Below are 23,960 nucleotides of genomic sequence, written 5' to 3' on the forward strand. Positions count from 1 at the left end.
ACCATTTCACAGAAGCAGATTCTGATAAGAGTTGATGTATAAAGCTATTGGGTTTGGGCTCAAAATGAATGTGGGTCCAGTACTTAAATGTTCTTGTCCATGAATGGCCTTTTTCCTATGTAAGTGCTACAGTAAGGGTACTGCGTCCTGTGAATGCCTTTGTAGTAGCATGACTTCCTGTATGGTTAGGATTAGGGTTTTAAAAAAGAGATCATTTTAGGGCTGCCTATCTAGTAAACATCGCAGTGAGAAATTTAAGAACAGAATATACATCTTTATGGTTGCAGACAATTCTAGAAGTACTTAGCGGGAGATATTCCCAAACATCAGGGGCACAGTGCCTTTGTATATGCAGGATGTGTGAGGTGGAAGATCTCCTTCATTATGTTCTGGTCTGTTCACTATACTCAGAACCAGTGATGGGATCCAGCTGGATCAACCACCGGTTCGCCCCCACTGCCATGTCCCCCCACCGTGCCCCCCTTCGCCACCCACTTACCCCGCTGCTGCGCCCCCACCCCCCTTTCCAATGTTGAGCGGGGGGAGGTGAGGGAAGGTGGTGGCTTCCGGTCCGATTGTGGCATAGCCTTCGGGGGAGGGCCAGGAGGCCTGCTGGAGCACTGTGCACTATGGCACCACCCTAGGGCAGATGCCAATTGGGCCGCGTGCCTCTGGGCCAGCCGCCCAATCTGCGGCCACCGTGGGGTGGTGCCATGGTGGGATTCAGCCAGAACCGGTGCTAACTGGCTGAATCCCACCTCTGCTCAGAACCTAGAAAAAAATTCCTAGAGAATATTTCCAGACTTCAATTTTCTTCAGATTATGACAAACTACTATAACTGCTGTCTGATAGGGATCTTCATACTTTGTTTCAGGTGGCACTATTCGTTTTGGCGGCTAGGAAAATAAGAGCTAGAAAGTTCTTAAAAATTAGTTGTCAATTAAATTAGTTGATGTTTTCTTTAAACTGTATACTATGAATCATATATTGAATATAGTTTTAAGAATCGTAAATTGCATACATTTTAAGTATATATGTGTATTAGATTGCTTTGAATTCTTGTGATTTTATGTATTTGAATTGTTATAACCTATGGCTGCAACAATAAACTTGTTTCTTCTTCTTCAATAGAAGAAAGATCTCATGTTAAATCATTTCGAAAGATTAAATCCTGATTTCATCCAAATCTAGTGTTTCACCTTTTTAAAACACTACCTTACTCTTACCGCACTGTTATCTTTTTAAAGTCTTATCCCAACTTCTACCTTCTGGTCTCCCAACCCAGATCCAACCAGTTGTTCCAGAGGCACATCATTACTTCAGTCTGTTACCACTTGTGATAAATAAACATATCATATGATATCAGTGGACTAATCCCTAAATAAGAATAGATCTGACTCTCTTAAACACATAGAGGGAAACAACAACTTATTTCTTATAAAAATCAGGCTGTAATAATTAGGGGATTGAGCATATCTATTCATTCCCCATACACATGCATTAATCACAGAATAATGAGGATGCTCTATCAAGGAACATTTAACCTACTCCTTTCTTAGCTAGTGAATGAAAAAGTCTCATTGCACTCTGGCCCTTTCCGCACGGGCCAAATACAGTGCCCTGGGGACGGCAAAAACGCTCCTCCCCAGCGATGCGAAGCCGCTGTTTCCCAACCTCACTCCCCGAGCGAGGTTTTTGGGAAACAGTGGCTTCCAACCGCTGCCATGCGAACGGCAGTGGCTGGAAGGCACCATCCCTCCCCTCTTTCCCAATCGACTTACCTTCCCTGCGACCATCTGCCGCGTCGCCGAGGCCTGGGGACACACACCCCGGAGAGGTCGCACAGGGCAGGGGGCGTGTCCCCTGGCCTCGGCGACGCACCGGACGGTCGCAGGGAAGGTAAGTCTATTGGGCGATGGCGCAGTGTGGCGCCGTCTTCCCAGTAGTTTCCGGGGCCCTTCGTGCGAACGGTCCCGGGGGGGTTGGGTCGGCGTCCTGTACGCTGACCCAACCCCCAGCGTGGCCATGCAGAAATGGCCTCTGAGACATTTCTTCTTTAGGTTTTCATCACACTCGCACACATCCTCTTCATACAATCTGAGAAAGTATTAATTAAACAAATCTTGTGGATTCTGTAGTGGGACCTCAGATTGTGGCAGAAACTGGTAGCCCAACATAGCAGCCACGCCCAGTCAAAAAACTGAAAACAACAGTGGCAGGACAGAGTGAATCAGGATTGCTACACAAGATGGAGCCCCATCAAGACTGGTTCTGCAGGACGTAACGTGGGAAAAATAGTGTGGGATGATAAACGTTTTTTTCATACAAGGTTTGCATTTGGCCTTTTCCCATGTATGCCAAAAGCACCAAGGACAGGTCCTACTCAAGGAGTTTCCTCTTACATATCCAGTTGGTGTGATGCCTTTGTATCCACGAATTCTTGCATGAATTATTTTGCAGGAATATAATTACTTTGGTGGAAGCCAGTCAGTTTGATAAAACCATCATGATAGGAACATCAAAGCTTTTGAGGCAGGCCTCTGTGGGCCAAAAGGTGGAGGAAATTTCATAACTGGTATATTGGATGACGGTGTTTATTTTGATGGTTGGTCAGGAAAGGAAAATATTAGTTTCTGCCAAGGAAACCAAACCCACCATAGCTCCTCATTAATCTCTAGGCTCTTACATCCCTGATCTCAACGCCTCTAGCTGGTATAAAAGGGAATATCCAGGTGACACAGTAAAAGGGCTGAGCATTCTTCTGCTCCACAGCTTTCACCAAAACAACATGTTCCACTCGTGCTTTCTCCATGGGATTCCAACAGGCCATGAGCTGCCCAGCCACAGATCTTCAGGCATGAGACACGACTTCGGTTCTTGCTCCACTCTAGATGATCCATTTGGTGTCAGGACTTGCCCATCTACCTTTTGTCCTTCTGGAAGATACTATATTGGAGGAGAAAAATGTGGCAGTTTCAGAAGCCAGAGTCTTCAGAACCTAAGTGGCAATAGAGGGGACTCTATGTTCAGCGATTACGAAGGTTTTGGAGGAAGAGCAGTACTTGGGAGATGTGGAAGCTTTGATGGCGGGAATTATGGTGGAAGAAACCAGCGTGGTAGGATGCATTTCAGCGGACATAGAGTGGGTTTCAGTGGTGATAGTTGCCATAGAAGTGACCTAGAAGGTAGCAGTGGTTCAAGAGGAGGGATAGGTCATGGTAATAAAAAACCAGGAAGTGTTGTGGAAAGAAGATGTTTTGGAGATCTTGGTGGACTTTGTGATTGCAGTGGAGGAAAAAGTGTTGGAAAGAGTAGAAGTGACAGTAGGGAAAGTAATGGTGCTGGAGGAGATCATGGAGATGGGAAAACCTACAGTAGACAAGATATAGGTGAGAAATGTGAAAATAATTATGTGGACCTTGGTGCTTATGGAAGACATTCTGGCAGAGGGAACCTTGGTGGTCAATTGGGAAGAAGAAGCAGTGTTGATGACATTGGACGAGGTAGAACCCAAAGGGAACATATTAGCGAGGTTCTCCAGAACAAAGCGCAAGTGGACGCAGATCCAGAGACCCAGCCACTTCAGATCAAGGAGGCAAAACAGATCAAGAGCCTCAAGGGACAATGTGCTTCCTGGATCAAAAAGGTGGGAAGGTTGCAATTGTATTTATAAAAAAAACTACCATATAAAGCAACATCATAACGCATGCATTAATATAGAGGGCCTATTGATGGATGAAAGAAAAGGGTATGTGTTTATACACTAATGCCTAGTGTTGCAAGTGGTTAAAGAGCTGGAGGCTCAAATCTCCATTTCTGCCATGGAAGCTTGCTGGGTGCCTGGGACCCGTCACATACCGTCAGCCTAATCTACCTCACGGAGTTGTCGTGAGGATAAAATAGAGGAAGGGAAAATGATCTCATAAACTGTTTTGGGTCTTCATTGGGGAGAAAAGCTAAATAAATAACTGAAATAATAAAGAAATAAATGAAGTAAAAATAAATGAACAAGTTATTTGTATCGTATGTGATCTGTGCAAGTTTTTTCTCCATTCCTTGCAAAGAATGTTTGGGAAATTGTTGTCAGAAATGAGCATAGCAAGTTTGCTAGGCCAGATTTGAATTTCTGTTCCACTTAACTCAACTTTTCTTTGGGATTCACATGTACAGATTATGTTGAATTGAAAAGGGTTTAGACAGAAAACAAACAAACAGGGAGTAACATTGATGTGTAGAACAATTATCTTAAGTCGGACCACAACACTGAATTTGGGGAATATACACTGGCATTTTTGCAAGCATATTCAAGCTAGGATTGTTAGTTTCTTTCCTTCGCCTCAAGTCATTTCAGTATTCCAGAGCCCTCTGGGGGTGGGCAGTATAAAAGTCAAACAAACAAACAAACAAACAAATAAATATTTTCATCTTGTTGGATTCCAGGTCCACATCCTACAGCAGCAGAATATTGTGCTGTCAACCCAGTGGGAGTTGCTACAGCATCAGTGCTGGGATAGGAAGAGTCCTCAAAATATGAAATCCCTTTTGCAGTCTTATATGCAAGACATGAGAATGCTGCTAAACACCGTGCGTGGGCAGAAGGAGCAACTGACGTCTGAATTCCAGCAACTGCAAGAAGTCACAAAAGAATATGAGGAGAGGTGAGTAATAGGGGAAGAAGGGAGCAATAGGGAACCCCAGGAAATTTACCCTGAAAACCTGTGCACAATTACTTCATTTGAAGCGCATTGAACTCATTGGCTGACTCAGTAAAAGAAGCCACACCTCCACTTGCAAGGCCTGATTATTAATAAGGCATTCCGGATGTCATTCATTCATGTGTGTGTGTAAAGTGCTTATCAAATCACAGATGATTTTGGGAAATCCCATGGCGTCTTCAAGGCAAGATACATGCAGAGGTGGCGTGCCATGGCCTGCTTCCACGTGGGCAGTGAAAATTCTGAGGGAAATCTGACGGCCCAAGGTCTCCCAGCAGGCTCCATGTGTCCAGGGCTGCTCCTCGCAGGCGCCTCTCTCTCATTTTTGTCTCAATGGGCGCGATGCCAAATTGTTTTCGGACTGTGTCATTGGTGATAGGGTCAAGGAGGACTGCACCCCAGTATAGAACAAATAATAACACCCTACACAGAGAGAATGACCGATGAGATAGTTAGGGCTAGATCAGGGGTAGGGAACCTGCGGCTCGAGAGCCGCATGCGGCTCTTCTGCCCTTGCACTGTGGCTCCACGAGCCGAGCCGCCGGCCCCATCCTTGCCTGCCCTGCAGGCAGCAGGGCAGGCGCACCAACTGCCCATGGTCGGCTGGGCCGCGCCGTGGGCCTCCCCTCTCGCCCACCCCGTTGGAGCAGGGCGGGCGCTTTCCTGGTGGCTTCATCCTTGCCCACCCTGCAGGCAGCAGGGCAGGTGCATCTATGCACTTCTCAGAATGAGTGGAGTAAAAGGTAAAAAAAACCCCTATATATATATAGTGTTATCTTTATTTTAAATGTCAAAAATTATTTGCGGCTCCAAGTGTTTTCTTTTCCCGTGGAAAACGGGTCCAAATGGCTCTTTGAGTGTTAAAGGTTCCCTACCCCTGGGCTAGATGTTTCCATAGGCTTTGCACATAAAAAGGTTTCTGTTTTCTTATGCTTTTTTTGGGGGGGGAGGGGGGGTGCACTGAAACACACTTCCCTCTACTGACATTCTAAAATCGTAGAGTCTTATGAAGAGCGTAGCAGTCCCATCAGCTGATGCCTGGAAGAAATCGCAGAGGATGCTATTATGCAATATGTTACAGGATGGGGAAAGGATGGGAGGAACAGGATTAGCAGCAGCACAGATATATATTATGCATTTATGGAGCAACGCACTGAAGACACTGAAGTGTGAACCATGAGTCCGCAGTTCAGTTCCTGCCTCTGGCGCATATTTAGTCAATGGCCTGATTTAATTATGCACATGAACTGCCAGTTCAGCGGTTGTCCTGCTCACTGGTTGCAAGCTACGAGGCAATCATTTGGCAAGCCATTTGGGAAATCTTTGAACAAACTCACATGTGTCGGGGGAAGGGGGGGTTGCTTTTTTTTTAAGAGGAGGAGTTTGGATTTATATCCCCCCTTTCTCTCCTGCAGGAGACTCAAAGGGGCTGACAATCTCCTTGCCCTTCCCCCCTCACAACAAACAGCCTGTGAGGTGGGTGGGGCTGAGAGAGCTCCGAGAAGCTGTGACTAGCCCAAGGTCACCCAGCTGGCATGTGTGGGAGTGCCCAGGCTAATCTGAATTCCCCAGATAAGCCTCCACAGCTCAGGCGTCAGAGCTGGGAATCAAACCCGGTTCCTCCAGATTAGATACATGAGCTCTTAACCTCCTACGCCACTGCTGCTCCTTTGTGAGATGATTAGATGGCTTTCTGATAGCAGCCACCCTATGACTCCAATTTACAAAAGAAAGAATTACTCCCCCCCCCCCCCAAATGTTCAGCCTGGAAAATCAATAAAATTGTAAAATTAAAATGCATATTTGATTATCCTTCCTTCCTTCCTTCCTTCCTTCCTTCCTTCCTTCCTTCCTTCCTTCCTTCCTTCCTTCCTTCCTTCCTTCCTTCCTTCCTTCCTTCCTTCCTTCCTTCCTTCCTTCCTTCCTTCCTTCCTTCCTTCCTTCCTTCCTTCCTTCCTTCCTTCCTTCCTTCCTTCAATTCTATATGTTTCAAGTGTTGCCCTTCATTTTGCTATACCCATGCAATATACAGAAGCCACATCAAAAAAGACAAAAAAATCATCTGAGTTTTTTTTAGTTGAGACTTACTGGCCCTTTCCACACTACAGGCTAACTCTTGATTAATTATTTGAGGCTGCTCCATATTCTACAAGTTTTCCACACTGCTGAGCCCCGCAGCACAGGTTAGTTTTGCTCACTTTCTGATTTGCGCCAAATCTGGCTGTTTACCCCACTTTTTCCCTGCCTCTAGATGTATGTAGAGTTTTTTTCAAAAACCCTGGTTTAACTCCAGATGTGCCCAGCTAGTGTGTAAAACTTTTGTGGCTGATTTCAGCCACTTTCAAGGTGCCTGCCTAAGCCGGGACACAATTCAACCCAGCCAATCGGAAGGCACTACTCTACTGAATTGGAGTTGCGTGTGCAGATTTTTAGGCTTCGATTTGCTCTCACTCGCCTTTTACTGCTCCTCGCGGTCGGTCATGCTTTCCATTATCTCTCCGTAGCACTCGTTGGATTGCCAGGAAGGGAACACGGCTCATTGCTATGCCGTTTACTCGGGGGAGGCTGTCCATAAGAGGCAGAGAGCCTTCCCCTTTTGATGCAACCAGCGTGTACTTTGGAGATGCTCTTGTAGAAGGAAGGAGATTCTCTGCTACAGTGGAGGGGTGGGGGCTATCCAGGGGCATAACAAGGCAAACTGAAGCCCTGGGTAAAACTTGAGTTGGTGCCCCCCCATGGGCAGCCACCCCACCACGACCCATTTTTTTTGCACCAGGTCATTGGTGCCAGCAGGTTTTAGACATATATGGTTTTAGACATATATGGTTTTAGACATATCAGCACCAGAATTTCAGCGTATCATCAGGAAAATGTCCTGATGCTACCACCCAAGTTTGGTGCAGTTTGGTTCAGGGAGGCCAAAAGGGTAGCCCCCATCTTTTTAGCCCCCATTGGAAAGGATGGGGCCATCCCCTTTGAGGGTCCATAACTTTGGTCCCCCTGAACCAAACTGCACCAAACATGGAGGGTATCATCAGGGCAGCCTCCTGATGAGACCCTGAATGCTTTGAGACTGTGCCTTCAGAAATGTGCCCCCCCCAGCCTGCACCCCCCATTGACAGCAATGCAGTAAACTCACTTCAGAACAAAGATTCTTGGGCAAATTTCTGGGATGTTCCTGCAGGGGGTGCATTTTTGGACGTATCAACACCAAAATTTCGGGGTATCATCTGAAGACGGTCCTTATGACACCCTCCAAGTTTGGTGCAGTTTGGTTCAGGGGGGGCAAAGTTATGGACCCTCAAAAGGGTAGCCCCCATCTACTATTAGTTCCCATTGGAAAGAATGGGGAATGGGGGCACCCCCTTTGAGGGTCCATAACTTTGGTCCCCCTGGACCAATCCTCACCAAACCTGGGGGTGTTCATCAGGGCAGTCTCCTGATGAGACCCTGAATGTTTTGAGACTGTGCCTTCATAAATGTGTCTCCCCAGACAGGCCCCCCCCTTTGGATGCAACCAGCCTGTACTTTGGAGATGCTCTTCTGTGGGTGGAGGGAGGAGGAGGATCCAGGCATGACAAGCTGGGGGCTGGAATAGAAGGGAGGGTAGATCAGAATCACCAAGATAGTTAATAGCCCCAGTGAAGTGAGAATACTACAGTTTGTTTTTAAAGTGCAGGCACCAGCTCTGTATTCTGTTGTGCAACTCTGTATTCTGTCATTTTCATTCGTCTTGGAGCAGACAGAATTTCATCTCAGAAAAAAAAATAGCCAGGTCTTTGTTGCTTTTTCAAAAGACACATTCCAACCAAGGATGTCTTGTGCTCAGTTGTGGAGAGCCACTCCATTGTAAATGAAAAAGAACTCTGTACATGCTTTTGGGTTGCCAACAGATCTGCTGGAAAATGTCCTTTTTTTTAAAAAAAGGCAAGGCTTAATGTGTGGGAATGCGGAGCACAAGCACACGATAGGCAATTGGAAGGAAGGTTTCTGAGATTTCGTTATACCCCCGCGAGAAAGCGCAAGATAACGGTAGCCAATAGGAAGACAGGAGTGTCGTCTTCTCGTTGCCACGTCACACAAAAGCCAAGTAGGTACCACATAAGCACAAAACTGTTGGCCTCGTGTTATGATTGAGATGAACCTTGCCAAGAATCCCTGGCCTTTTTAAAAGAGCAAAACTATGGGTTCAGGCACTGCAGAGCCATGCTGCTCCCAGCGGCCCGCATGTCCATCCCCTCCACCAACACATTTGCCACTTGTGCTGGTGAAGTGGGCAACCTCATTGGCTCAAGGCTGCATCGGCTCCAATGGTGAGTTTCCCTACCCCATCGAGCAGGGCGGGCAACCTTTTAACTATGGGTGCTAACCCCCGCCCCCCAATCCAAAGCAGCATCTATTGAGTGAGATGTTGATGTGTTGACAACCAGAAGAAATGGGGAGGCAGAAGTTGCCCTGGGCCAGACACTCTCAAGGCTAGCTGATACCAAGCAGAATCTAACAGTGCCTCAGGGGCTCAACTTGGATCCAACTGGTGGAAGTGGACCTCAGTGGATACAAGACAAGCCTGCAGTTTTCTGCAGCAGTGGCGTAGGAGGTTAAGAGCTCGTGTATCTAATCTGGAGGAACCGGGTTTGATTCCCAGCTCTGCCGCTTGAGCTGTGGAGGCTTCTCTGGGGAATTCAGATTAGCCTGTACACTCCCACACACGCCCGCTGGGTGACCTTGGGCTAGTCACAGCTTCTCGGAGCTCTCTCAGCCCCACCTACCTCACAGGGTGTTTGTTGTGAGGGGGGAAGGGCAAGGAGATTGTAAGCCCCTTTGAGTCTCCTGCAGGAGAGAAAGGGGGATATAAATCCAAACTCTTCTTCTCTCTTCTTCTTCTTCTTTCAAACTGCTCTGGCACTGGTATTCCCTCCACCTCAAGGCCTTGTCTTGGTTGACTGAGTACAGAACTGGCCCAGGGAGCTGATGTGTCAGGCCACTGTTCAGCTCCTGTACCAAAGTTTCCCTACCTCAGGTATGAGGAAAAGAGCTGCAGCAATCTTGGGATCTACAGTCTAGACGTGAATGGAGCATTTTGCTGACCAGTCCAAGTGACGAATTCACTGAACAAGACAACTCTTGCTAATGTCAAACATGGTTGCGCAGACATGTGCTTGTAATGAGCCTTCTCCTAAATGTCCCTCTTCTGTCACCTTACCGTATTAGCTATGCAGCATTCTTTAGGATCGTAAAACTTCTCTGTTCAATTCTCCAGTTTGAATGGTTAAAACATTTAAAAGATTTTACAAACACTGATTCTAAAACAATTATAGAATTATAGTGAAATACTAATACATGTGAATCTCTCATTATCATTTCTGTGTTCATTTAACTATATAGAAAAACACTTTTTAATTTAACTAATCACATTCATGTAGCTATTCTAACAAAGTCATAAAATGCATATTTCTGCTGTCACGTTGGCCCTCAGTGACAAGATCCCAAAGATGTTATCTTTGCTTGCCTGCATAGTCACTAGCAAGCTGGTAACATTCCTTTTGACCTGCTGCAAAAATGCAAGCTTCTGGTCACTTATACAGAGAACCATTTTGATTCATCCAATCTTTGGTTCTAAACAGAATCCATATTCCTTGATTAAATACAAATTTTATACATTCTGGTCCGTCCCCACAGTATAATCCAAAAACAGAGTTATGCCCTTCTAAACTTGTTGAACTGGAGCTCTGTTTAGGAATCCCTACTTGCTTCGATGGTACAGGCTACTGCCTGCGAGGAAATCCTTCTGATTGGTTTAGGAATTCATCTGATGATGAAATTCAAGTTATAGTTGATGAATGGAGATGTTGGTGTGTACAGTATTTCCATTTGGCAGGAGTTCCTGCTTGGTGCACGAATGCAGAGTGATGCAATTTCCATTTCCAAATAAGGTAAGGTTTCATTCAAGACAATCAGAGGAGCCTTAAGGAAGTTTGAGCTTGTTGTAGCTCATCCCCATGATTATTCACAGCTCTCAAGCTTAGGTTCCAAAGAGCAAAAGTTTATGATTTCTTGGGGTCTTGGTAGGATATTCATTGATTATACCCTATTATGAAGCCAACTAAAAACGGATTTTCTTTTAGATTAAATGAAAGGTGTGTATGACAACATTCTAATTCCTCCTTAGGAATTCCCTCACTTAAGACTGTCTGATATGAATGGATCTTGGTCCCATGTAGTCTTCAAAGGTGGTCTAAGGGGCAAGTCACTTTGCTAGGAGCAGCAGTGGCATAGGAGGTTAAGAGCTTGTGTATCTAATCTGGAGGAACCGGGTTTGATTCCCAGCTCTGCCGCTTGAGCTGTGGAGGCTTATCTGGGGAATTCAGATTAGCCTGGACACTCCCACGCATGCCAGCTGGGTGACCTTGGGCTAGTCACAGCTTCTCGGAGCTCTCTCAGCCCCACCTACCTCACAGGGTGTTTGTTGTGAGGGGGGAAGGGCAAAGAGATTGTAAGCCCCTTTGAGTCTCCTGCAGGAGAGAAAGGGGGGATTTAAATCCAAACTCTTCAAACTCTATAGGGCTGTAATTTATGAACTGCAGTTCTATTATGGGGGCATGTTTCCGTTTAAGGCAGTGCAACCAAATGATTCCCCCTGATCCTATTTTGTCATTGTTAAACTCTACCACAATTGTGATTATGAGTGTTTACCACAAATCTGAAAATCCATATCAGCAGCCGTCCTTTTGATCATGGGATTATTGTGTGTTGCAAATACAAGAGACCCACATTGGGCCTTCTTGCATGTGTGCATTGCTTTTTTGTAGCTGACACTTGCAGATCCACTAACCACTCTGCTCTTCTGCTGCAGGCACAAAGAAGCACTCAAGAAGCGCTTGGCTGCTGAGAATGAATTTACAGAACTCAAGAAGGTAAAAGATTGCAGTGGCTATGATGGATGGAAAGGTAGAACATATTTATGGCATGTTGAATAGGAGGCTCCATGAAGCATTCAGGATGTAATGCACTAACGATCACATTGGCCGTTTCCGCACGGGCATTTAATGGTGGCCTGGAGACGGCAAAAATGCCGTCTCCAGGCCGCCATTCACACAGGGGGCGCAGCTGCATCGCCGCGAAGCCGGCGTTTCCCCAGAGTGCTCGGAAGTGCTCTTGTTGGGGAAACGCCGCCTCAAAGCCGCTGCCAAGCCGCTTCGAGACGCCTCCCCCACCCGGCACTTACCTTGTCCCCGGGCCTCCGGCGCGCAGGGCCAGGGGGGCGTGTCCCCAGGCCTTGGCGACGCGCCGGAGGCCCGGGGACATGCCGGGTCGGCCGGGCGCCGGCGCTCCGCAGCATCGCCTGCCCGGCTCTTTCCAGGACCGTCCGTGCAGACGGTCCCAGCGTCGTCGGGTCGGCGTCGGAAACGCCGACCCGGCCGCTTCCACATTCGTGCGGAAACGGCCATTGCTTCACTACCCACCTATTCATGACAACTTGCATGTAACAGCAAAGCTGCTGTGAACTGGTAACTGTGGTTTGGGCAATGGGGCAATAAATGTAATTGATGCTCAAGTTGGCCATGTGTAGAAACAGCCACAAGACCTCATCTACAAGGGATGTATACCACCCAGATCCATATGCAAGCCAAAAAATGATGCAGAGAGGCAAAAGTCCCTTCCACACATGCAGAATAATGCACTTTCAATCCACTTTCACAATTGTTGGAATGTGGATTTTGCTATTCTGCACAGTAAAGTCCAGCTTCAAAGTGCATTGAAAGTGGATTGAAAGTGCATTATTCTGCATGTGCAGAAGGGGCCAAAGTTCAGACTTTTTGAGAGATGAGGCTAGCATTTAAAGATGCCTAAGGGAAACTCACTGGGGTTTATCTCAAAATGCTTTGCGGACAAAAAGCCAGAATGTCTGGATTCAATAAGAGTATCCACCACTTATTGAAGAACTGTGTTGTAAAATAAAGGTGAAGTCCCTGATACATATTGTGTACCATAGATTTTAGATATACCGTAGGTTTTAGGTTTTAAAAATTGAATTTACACACAAACAGATACATACACTTTAATACCATCCCTAATGCTCAGAGCTGGTTACATTCCAAGCACAATAATAAGAGGCTTTAAAAAGGTATACACAGACCCAGTTCACATGATGGTGTCATCCATACAACCAGGGGAGACAAGGCTGAGATTGTGTTGAAACCCCAATGGTGTGCACAATTATGGAGGGGCTGTATAACGATGGCAGCATGATTTAATGTTTCTGCAGTCACATGTTTCTGTAGTCACTTAAAAGAAACTCAAGTGCTGTTGCTCTGAGCAGAACCTCATGCTCAGTTGGAGAAGAGGAGTTTGGATTTATACCCTGTTTTTCTCAACCAGAAGGAGCCTCAAAGCAGCTTATAAACTCCTTCCCTTCCTCTCTACACAGCAGACACCTTGTGAGGCAGGTGGGGCTGAGAGAGTTCTGAAAGAACTGTCACTAGGCCAAGGTCACCCAGCAGGCTTCATGAGTAGGAGTGGGGAAACAAACCTAGGCCGTTTCTGCACGGCCCCCCAGGTGCCTCCATGCCGGCAAGAATTCTGCCGGCGTGGAGGCGGAGGCCGTCAAACGGCAGGCGGCTCCGCATGGAGCCTCCTCTTCCCCCCTCCCCGTCCGACTCACCCTGCTGGCCGTCGAAGCCCCGCCCACGCTGCCCTCCGACCTCCAGGGGTCGGAGGACAGCGTGGGCGGGGCTTCGACGGCCAGCAGGCCGACGACGGGGACAAGGTGAGTCGGACGGGGAAGGGAAACAGCGTGTTCCCGGCGGTGCTGTTTGCACCGCGCCGCCGGGAACACGCTGTTGAGGGAAAAACAACCCTTTAAAGGGTTGTTTTTCAGGGCGGCTTGACGCCACCCTGGGGGAGGGGGAGCGACGCCAGGTCGGCGCTGCTGCTTAGCAGCAGCGCCGCCTGTGCGAATGGCTCCCTGGGAACGGCGTTTTTACCGTTCCCAGGGCGCCATAAAAAGGCCGTGCAGAAACGGCCCTAGTTCACTAGATTAGAGTCCACAACACACCTGAAGGAATGGGGAATCTATTCTGTCCCCCAAGTAAAACAATCATAGGTGACCTGTACTTGGCAGAACAGAGTGGAAAATATACAAACAAGGTGTAACAGTTCTATAACAAGGTTTATTGCTTAGAAGAATTGAGACCCTAACTCCTCCCAGGGTCTGACTAAGATAAGGCACTTGCTTGACTGGAACAAACTTGAAGCTGTAGACTTTTATTCTTTCTTGACTCCTTCCAAGAAAGTCCACTTGTCTGTGCTTCTTTTTGATCCTTCAGTCTTTTATGTGGATTCTACTTTCTGTTGACACTTTAACTTTATGTTCTCTAGACTATATACACTTTAGTCTATGCACCATAGACATAACAGATATTGCAGCCTTCCAACTCCCTAGGCACCTTAGACTGACTGAGCTAAACAGGGGCATTGCTGGGTAATGAAGGAAGACTGCCTCTAGGGAAATTTCTTAAAGGGACAGGGTCTAACTACAATTCCCTCCCTTAGAACACTATACAAGGAACTAAACCCATTATAACTATAGGGATAACTGATGCTTAATAAGAAAATAATAAGAGCTTCTCTGGGGCATAACAGAATCAACCCCAGTTCTCCAGATAAGAGTCCACCTGCTCTTAACCACTACGCCACACTGGCTCTCCATATGAATCTCCATATGAATCTGCACATGCTTCCAACAAAGTAATGGGTTTTCCAGCACCTCTCCCCCCAGCAGTTGTATGAGCATCTGAATAGCACCCATAAGCTCAAACCTTTACAAGACTGACAATGCAATCCTAAACACAGGTTACATCCCACTGATTTCTAAGCCCACTGGTGACGGCAGTGTGAAACAGCATCAGGTTTTTAAAAAATAAAAGCTGTTTTACCCTAGGGATACTTTTTGGTTTCTTTTAGGTTTTGTGGGCCTATATTCTTCCCTCTTAATTTCTTTTAAAAATATTATTATTATTATTATTATTATTATTATTATTATTATTATTATTATTATTATTATTATTATTATTATTATTATTATTATTATTTTAAAAACTTTTATACCGCCCCATCCCCGAAGGGCTCTGGGCGGTGTACAACAGGTAAAAGCAATAATACAAGGTAAGTAAAAACATTAAAAAGCAGCAACAGTTAACAACAATTATCAGAGGAGTAAAAATATAAATGGGCCCAACATCTTAATTTTAAAATTCCCTCCCCACCCCCCAGGGGAGGCATGGTGGCCTCGTTGGATGACAATGACCCAGTTGTCCTGGTCGGGTGAGGGCCAAACAGGGAAGGTTTTATTATGGCTGTTTTATTACAGTTTTATATCTGTTTAACTCCTTAGTGATGAATTAATGTTATATTTGTAAAAGCAATGCGTGATTTGCTCTTTGTCTGCTGTTTTTCCTATCCAACCATACCCATTAAGAGACGAGGTTAGTCAGACTAGGATCTGGGAGACTCGTGTTCAAACCTCCTCTCTGCTGTGGCAGCTTGTTGGGCGACGTGGAACCAAACATACTTTGTCTGCACTCACCACCTCAAAATGATTCCTAGCCACCATTTTGTGATTTTTTTTCCTGTTTTTTAAATCCTTTATGGATTTGATGCTTCAGTGCTTCAGTGCTCCGTGCTGCAATTTGCCATAGTTGTGCAATTGAAGTTTCATAGATTTCACCCTCATTTTCTTGAAAATGGCTTCAAGGAGGACGTTCGGGGACTGCAGAGAAGTGTGAGAAACATTTTCAAGCAAGTCAACATTTGAAAAGGTTTCAGCAAAAGATTCACTAGAAAAGACGATGCATTTGAAACATTTTCAGGAAATAAATTTGGGGGTAAAAACTATGCGGAACTACTCAGAGGAAATGTTTTATTTCCTGCCTCAAAATGTTTTAAAGTGTCTGTGTGGAAGGGCCACTCTCAGTCTATTCTGTTTCACAGGTTTGTTGTGAGGATAACATGGAGGAAAGAATTGTGTAAGCCACTTTGGGTGCTTGCGAGGGAGAAAGGCAGGCTATTCAGGAAGTAATTGACTAACTAAATCCAGCTACTTTTATTTTCTAACTGATTAACTCTAAGACTGCTTTCTTGGGAGTAACCACCACTGAATATACCTGAAAAGGATTCTGAGTAGACCTGCTAAGCCTCTACCTCAGCTGTTTGATCACTTCCCACTTCCATGCTTAACAAAGTGGATTATCTTTTTACAGTTAACACCCATTGAGGAAATGTCAGTCTGTTTATCTGAGGCCGTTTCCTCACGGGCAATTAATGGCAGCCTGGAGACGGCAAAAACGCCGTCTCCAGGCCGCCATTCGCACATTCACGAAGCCGGCGTTTCCCCAGAGCGCTTGGAAGCACTCTTGTTGGGGAAACGCCGCCGTGAAGCCGCTGCCGAGCGAACGGCAGCGGCTTCACGACGCCTCCCCCCCACTCCCTCCCGGCACTTACCTTGTCCCCAGGCCTCCGGCGCGTCGCCAAGGCCTGGGGACCCTCCGGCGCGTCGCCAAGGCCTGGGGAGCAGGCGCGCAGGGCCAGGGGGCGTGTCCCCAGGCCTCGGCGACGTGCCGGAGGCCCAGGGACACGCCGAGTCGGCCGGGTGCCGGCGCTCCGAGGCGCCGGCTGCCCGGCTGTTTCCAGGACCGTCCGTGTGGACGGTCCTAGCGTCGTCGGGACGGCGTCAAGTACGCCAACCCTGCCGTTTCCGCATTCGTGCGGAAACGGCCTGTCAAGCGCATGACAAAGGAATGGTAGGCTTGCAAATACAACTTGCCGCATTAGGGGGAAAGACTACTTTGGATGCCAAAATGGGTATCAGTAATAACAGATAATGTCACCTGTCTGCCCCAGTTTCTGCTTGCAGGTGGTGGCAGAAAGTACTGTCAGATCAAAGCTGACTTAGGGTGGCCCTGTATGGTTGCCAAGGCAAGAGGCGTTTAGAGGTGCTTTGCCACTGCCTGTCTCCACATGGGCTGAGAGAGCTCTGAGAAAACTGTGACTGGCCCAAGGTCACCCAGGATCCTTAATGTGGAGGAGTGGGGAATCGAACCCCATTCAACCCGATTAGAGTCTCCTGCTCTTAACCACTATTCCATGCTCACTCTCCCAAAAGAACCCATGGAACCATTATTTCTTTAATCTGAAGTCCTAAAATGTTGATGTATCACTATTTTAGACACCAGGCCCACTGTTCTCCTCAGATTTCAACATCAATATTTCTTTGGATTTCTTTCAGGGTATCGATACTGCCTATAAGGAAAACATGGATTTGGATGTGAAGGCAGATTTGTTGATAGAACAAATTGTACGCCTGAGAGATATTTACGAAGTGGTAAGTTGTCTTCTCAAACATTTCCATCAGCCAGATAATGGTGTCAGGACCGTGCCTGTCAGTATCTTGATGTCTTGCTGTGTGTGATTTGAAATTGTTTTCCTGTTTCCCTCTTCCCTTCCTAGCAATCTCCTGGCGACAGCCCATCTTCAAAGAGGTGTGAAAGGTTCCCAGGTTCTTTGTAGCTTTGTAGTAGTAGAAACTGTAATGGACATTTGATGTGGGGCAAAACGGGGGGGGGGGGGGGGTTTAAAAGATATAAGTCCTGGATCTGAGCTCTCTAGCTCAGATCCTGCTATACATTGTTACTCTTTGCATCACCTGGAATAAACTGCTTTTGGACTTTCCTACGGTCTCTGTTATTTCCACGTTCGAGAGTCTGACAGATGGTACAAAATGGAGGAGATAATGCAGTGTAGCCCTGTTCAAAATGTACAGCTCATTGTTTTGAAATATGCACAAGTGGGAGAAGGCAGAGGGGAAAAGCTTGCTTTAGCAGCTGCTCAAGTCAGGGTATCCAGGTCTTGAGGGAGGGCTATTCCGTCCTAGTCATGAACTTCAACTTGTAGTTTGGTTATGTTGCAAATTCAAGGCATTTCTTTGGAACTGACATTTTATTCTGACACAAGTATATATTCCAGGGACACATTCTAACAGCATAACCCTAAGCAGAGTTACACTCTCCTACATCTGTTTTCATCCACTGGCTTTGCTAAGCTTTGCATTGTCATTCTCACATTTGTTTTGCCTGGGAAGAAACGTACAAACTCAGAAGATTTAACGTTGCTTTCAGGAGCGAATGGAACTTCAGAGAAGAGTCCACGATGGTGCTGAGAATACTGTCTTAATGAATAACCATAGAGACCTGAATATTGACAACTTCTTGGAAGAGGTCAGATGCCAATATGAAGACATTGTGCAGAGGAGTAAAGAAGAAGTGGATGCACGGTGCCGAGGCAAAGTGAGCTGTGAATTGCACTAAGACAGAGGCAGTGGCATAGCGCAAAAAGGGCGGGGGCAGGAGGCACTGGGTGCGCACCAGTGCGGGGGTGTGGCGTGGAATTCCAGGGCATTCCGGGGCATTCCAGGGCATAGTTGGGATGATCTGGGGCAAGGCAGGCAGGGGCGTGGCAGGGGCACAGGGTTCATACATGTCCCGGGCACAGTTCCCCCTCACTCCAGCCCTGGACAGAGGTCTCCAAACTATGGCCCAAGGGTCACATCTGATCTGCCAAATGATTTAATCTGGCCTTGGCCACTTGCCCTCCTGGTCTCTCTCTCTTGCTCTCCTATCTCTACCCCGGCACAATTGGTGGCAGAGAGAAGTCCGTTCAATGCTGGACTCAGCTTAGCTGGCTCCAGCTTTATATTGCTGGCTTCATCTCTGAAGCCCATTAAAGTCCACTTCAGAGGTGGAGTCAACAGTATAAGTCTGAACCCGGCCAGGCTGAGCCCGCAGTTCAAAGCTTGGACCTTGGATATTTGTAAAATATAAGAAGTGGCCCTCACACTGAAATGTTTGGAGACCCTTGCACTACTAGGACGTTGCAGGGTCTGAACATTTTAACAAATTCAGTTGTGTTGCTTGGGGCTCAAAAAGGTGGCCGTCAGATTATCAAAAATATCAATTGCTTTGACCTAGATCAGGGGTAGGGAACCTTTAACACTCAAAGAGCCATTTGGACCTGTGTTCCACGGGAAAAGAAAACACTTGGAGCCGCAAATAATTTTTGACATTTAAAATAAAGATAACACTGTATATATTGGGTTTTTTAACCTTTTACTCCACTCATTCTGAGAAGCGCATGGATGCGCCTGCCCTGCTGCCTGCAGGGCGGGCAAGGATGGGGCCAGCAGCTCGACCTTGCCGGCTGCCAGAAAAGCGCCTGCCCCGCTCCAATGGGGCGGGCGAGAGGGGAAGCCCGCGGCACGGCCCAGACGGCCACGGGCAATTGGTGTGCTCGCCCTGCTGCCTGCAGAGCGGGCAAGGATAAAGCCGGCGGCTCAGCTCGTGGAGCCGCAGTGCAAGGGCAGAAGAGCCGCACGCGGCTCTCGAGCCGCAGGTTCCCTACCCCTGACCTAGATGCATATAGTATGCAGTCACCAGGATGTGTTTAGATTTGAATTAGATTTAGTTTACACCTAGTTAGCTGGCAGTTCTAGCCTAAGCAGACTTACGCCCTTCTAATTCCATATAAGGCAATGGTATAACTCTGCCCAGGATGGCACTGTTGGCTTATTCAGCCCATTAGTATTGCTCATTGCCACTTTATCTCAGTTTATACTGCTGACAAAGTCGGTCTGTACCAGGAGTTGCTAGAAGGGATGACACTGCAACAGATACTACAGAGCTGTTTAGCAAAGATTCATGGTAGCAATAGGGCAATACGGCAACTCCAAATCACTGTAGCATTTGCACAAGGGATAGCTGTAGTCCGAACTGAATTGCTCTGTGCCTGCTGAGGACAGGAGATCTGCCACCCCCATTGATCACAATGTGATGTCAGTTCTGAAAAAACCTAAGCATGACACCTCCCCCCATTATAGATATTAAGATCTCCATTTGCCTACCCATGTCGGGCAAACCCTTCCCCTCAGCTCCAATTCTTCCATTCTCCATTCTCCAATGAATGGAAAAGAAGCTTCTACACTCTAGGAATTCTGTATGAAAGAGAAAGAACAAGACCTCCAGAAAACAAAAAACAAAACCTCAGTCCTGGTCCTTGATCTGCTCCAGTTTTTATGGTGCCCTTGGAATTTCTCTGTATAGTTTTTTTTGTGGTAGATTCACCATAGAAATTAGAGAAGAGACCAAGCACATCACCCAAAAGCGATATCAGCCAACAGCACCCTTCCCAGACACTGCCCTCAAAATCTCCCACCATTTGCTGAGCCATTGTTGGCAACTTAGCCTAACAGATGCCCCTTAAGAAGAGGAGCCGTCGTTGTCTTATCTACTTATCAGGAGCAGCAGTGGCGTAGGAGGTTAAGAGCTCATGTATCTAATCTGGAGGAACCGGGTTTGATTCCCAGCTCTGCCACCTGAGCTGTGGAAGCTTATCTGGGGAATTCAGATTAGCCTGTACCCTCCCACACACGCCAGCTGGGTGACCTTGGGCTAGTCGCAGCTTCTCGGAGCTCTCTCAGCCCCATCCACCTCACAGGGTGTTTGTTGTGAGGGGGGAAGGGCAAGGAGATTCTCAGCCCCTTTGAGTCTCCTGCAGGAGAGAAAAGGGGGATATAAATCCAAACTCTTCTTCTTCTTCTTCTTCTTCTTCTTCTTCTTCTTCTTCTTCTTCTTCTTCTTCTTCTTCTTCTTCTTCTTCTTCTTCTTCTTCTTCTTCTTCTTCTTCTTCTTCTTCAACCCATGCTTCTTGCCCCTTCTCAAGCGTTGGCATCCATATGCTCAGCAATTGGGTTACTTGGTTTTCTTAGCCCTCCACACATACATGTGCTGCAACCTGTCCACTTCTGTCAATTTTAAACTCACCTGATATACAATTATCATCCAGGTACCTGTAGCAGCCATCCATTCCCATTTAACATCTGCCCAAATGAATTTACTCACTTGTTCATTAAAACAACACTCAGTTTTTGTCAAAACTCTCCAAAAAAGGGAGTCGAGATTTATGACCTCCCAAGTTCTCAGAATGTGAGTATAGCATACAACCAACATCTGCCTTAAATGTGCAGAAGTGGTTTTCCCCAAGATCATTTGTGAGGATTATAGATAAGCATAGCATGGGGGGAATCTGTGTGTCTTTGTTAGTTCTGTCACTTAATGTGTGTGTGTGTGTGTGTGTGTGTATTTACAACCTCCTTAAACATGTTTTCGTGATCCTGTTTCAGCATGAAGAACTTCATACTATGTGTGGCAGACACTATGAACACATGCACAACAACCACCAGGAGATCCAAGAACTGACCCACCACATCCTAATGCTAAAGATGGAAATTGGAAATCTCAAGAAAAAGGTTAGGCTGCTAGCCCTCTTTGACTCTTTCAAGATTCTTTCAGAAACTGACTGGGATTTGGGACATTTTATTTAGCAACCTAATTTGGAGGGTCGTCTTTTGTGTACATACATGTTTTTTTTTCAAGATCATGTAATTACTCCCTATTGAAATTAGATGTTTATCTCTGAAGAGTGAAACACTGGGGCTGGTTTTCATATTCTCTTCCTGCATGCCACTTTGATTGTTTTCCCCATTGGATAAGGAAGAACAAAAGCAATTAATGGGGAAAATGACATTCATTCCTGGGACTGCCAGCTGCTGATGGAGATGAGCATCCTGTTCCTTATAGGGTGTTTCATCAAATCGAAGCTAGGCAGATCCACCCTGTCTTCCTTCCTTCCTTTTTAAAAAAAATATACATAGGCTTGGTTTCCTTTCTCCTTCACTCCCTCCTGTAGCACTGATCTGGAAATTCATAGTAAGGGTGTACATCTAGATATACTTACAGGAGCACAGCTTACTAAAGTAGTGCCCGGGGCTCACCCCAGGTTCTGTGTCCCCAACTAAGAACATAAGAACATAAGAACAAGCCAGCTGGATCAGACCAAAGTCCATCTAGTCCAGCTCTCTGCTACTCGCAGTGGCCCACCAGGTGCCTTTGGGAGCTCACATGTAGGATGTGAACGCAATGGCCTTCTGCGGCTGTTGCTCCCGATCACCTGGTCTGCTAAGGCATTTGCAATCTCAGATCAAGGAGGATCAAGATTGGTAGCCATAAATCGACTTCTCCTCCATAAATCTGTCCAAGCCCCTTTTAAAGCTATCCAGGTTAGTGGCCATCACCACCTCCTGTGGCAGCATATTCCAAACACCAATCACACGTTGCGTGAAGAAGTGTTTCCTTTTATTAGTCCTAATTCTTCCCCCCAGCATTTTCAATGGATGCCCCCTGGTTCTAGTATTGTGAGAAAGAGAGAAAAATTTCTCCCTGTCCACATTTTCTACCCCATGCATAATTTTGTAGACTTCAATCATATCCCCCCTCAGCCGCCTCCTCTCCAAACGAAAGAGTCCCAAACGCTGCAGCCTCTCCTCATAGGGAAGGTGCTCCAGTCCCTCAATCATCCTCGTTGCCCTTCTCTGCACTTTTTCTATCTCCTCAATATCCTTTTTGAGATGTGGCGACCAGAACTGGACACAGGACTCCAAGTACTCCAGCTGTGCCAGACTGACTGGCCCCACCCCCAATCTCTGGTCAAGTGGAGCTTTGGTGAGCAGAGTAAACAGTATACATCTAGAGCTGGTCAGTCAGGGGTCAGCAGAAGCCAGCAGCAAACAGGCCACAACACATTTCATGGGGAGACCAGGACAGGGTGGCTGGCCCCACACTTGAACTACACATAGAATTTGGGAGTGGGACCACCCTGGCTGCCCCTCTCCCAAGCCTCATGTGGAGTTCAGTAGTGCATTTAACTGCACCCCAGCCCTGAATGGGGCCAGGGCACTGTTGCACGGGGGGCATGGCAGTGCACCCCCTGGAAACGGTGCCCGGAGTTCTAGCCCCCTTGTGCCCCCTTGCTACACCAGTGTATACCCAAGTTGAAAACACACCTGAAACAAACAATTTCAGTTTAGCTCCATTATATCTGAGTAAAAACATAGTCACCATGCCAGTTGTGACGTGATGGTACACAAACACACAGTGTAACACTAACAGGTGCTTCTGAGAATTTATCGCCAGCAATCTGAAAAATTAGGGTGAGAATATTACCCCACTGTTTTCTCCTATATATTTTGGGTACAAGAAACACTTCTCTCCCAGGATTTGGGGCATCTTTTTGGGTTTCAGACTCTTCCCCTCTGCTAAAGGTCCCTTCATTTTTAAAGAGAAAAGGGAAGAAAGGCGTGATTTACTGGCTTTCTGAATGTCAACTGCTGTTTCTTCCTTCTCCTATGAAATACAGCCTGCCTGGGCGACAACAGTTAGAGAATTAGCATTGCCATCCTCCATGTGGTAACTGGAGATCTCCTGGGATTATAACTCATCTAGAAGAAGAAGAAGAGTTTGGATTTATATCCCCCCTTTCTCTCCTGTAGGAGACTCAAAGGGGCTGACAATCTCCTTGCCCTTCCCCCCTCACAACAAACACCCTGTGAGGTAGGTGGGGCTGAGAGAGCTCCGAAGAACTGTGACTAGCCCAAGGTCACCCAGCTGGCGTGTGTGGGAGTGTACAGGCTAATCTGAATTCCCCAGATAAGCCTCCACAGCTCAGGCGGCAGAGCTGGGAATCAAACCCGGTTCCTCCAGATTAGATACACGAGCTCTTAACCTCCTACGCCACTGCTGCTCCTAGATAGCAGCGATCAGATCTAGATAACAGCGATCAGTTTACCAGGAGAAAATGGCTGTTGTGGAAGGTGGATTCTATGGCATTAAGCCCCATGCCCTTTCGCTCCCCAAACCCTGCCAACCTTGGGCTCCACCCCCTGAAATCGGCAGATATTTTTTCAACCCAAAGCTGGCAACTCCATGAAAAATGGCTGCAGGTTTGTTGGGCTGGTGTGTGGGGTCCTGGCTGCAAATTATGGCCTGGAACAGTCTGGAGATTTATGGAGGCTTCTAGAGCCCCATATGTCCCACGTCGGTCTCTGCGCTCGGCAGAGGCCAATCTACTGGAGATCCCCGCCCCCTCTATGATGCGGCTGGCCTCCACTAGGGCCAGGGCTTTTACGGCCCTGGCCCCTGCCTGGTGGAATGCTCTTCCTCCAGCTGTCCGGGCCCTGCGGGACCTAAATGAATTCCGCAGGGCCTGTAAGACCAAGCTATTCCGCAGGGCTTTTGGGGAGGCCGGCTGCTGATAGGTGCCCATTAACAACTGAGATCCGCTGTTCCCCTCTCAGAGTTAGA

At 47.0% G+C, this 23,960-nt stretch overlaps 1 protein-coding gene across 1 annotated transcript in view; it reads left to right on the forward strand.

Annotated features, from left to right (window-relative positions):
* Window positions 1–23,960, forward strand: part of LOC125427916 (keratin, type II cytoskeletal 3-like) — a 95,488-nt gene that overhangs the window by 56,808 nt on the left and 14,720 nt on the right. Inside the window, exons 2-6 of the mRNA XM_048487482.1 lie at window positions 4,442–4,659; window positions 11,570–11,630; window positions 17,000–17,095; window positions 17,889–18,056; window positions 20,945–21,070. Coding sequence (XP_048343439.1) covers window positions 4,442–4,659; window positions 11,570–11,630; window positions 17,000–17,095; window positions 17,889–18,056; window positions 20,945–21,070 — 669 coding nt within the window. The remainder of the gene's footprint in view (window positions 1–4,441; window positions 4,660–11,569; window positions 11,631–16,999; window positions 17,096–17,888; window positions 18,057–20,944; window positions 21,071–23,960) is intronic.

The sequence above is a fragment of the Sphaerodactylus townsendi genome, linkage group LG03 (genome assembly GCF_021028975.2).
Source record: "Sphaerodactylus townsendi isolate TG3544 linkage group LG03, MPM_Stown_v2.3, whole genome shotgun sequence".
NCBI classification, from domain to species: Eukaryota; Metazoa; Chordata; class Lepidosauria; order Squamata; family Sphaerodactylidae; genus Sphaerodactylus; species Sphaerodactylus townsendi.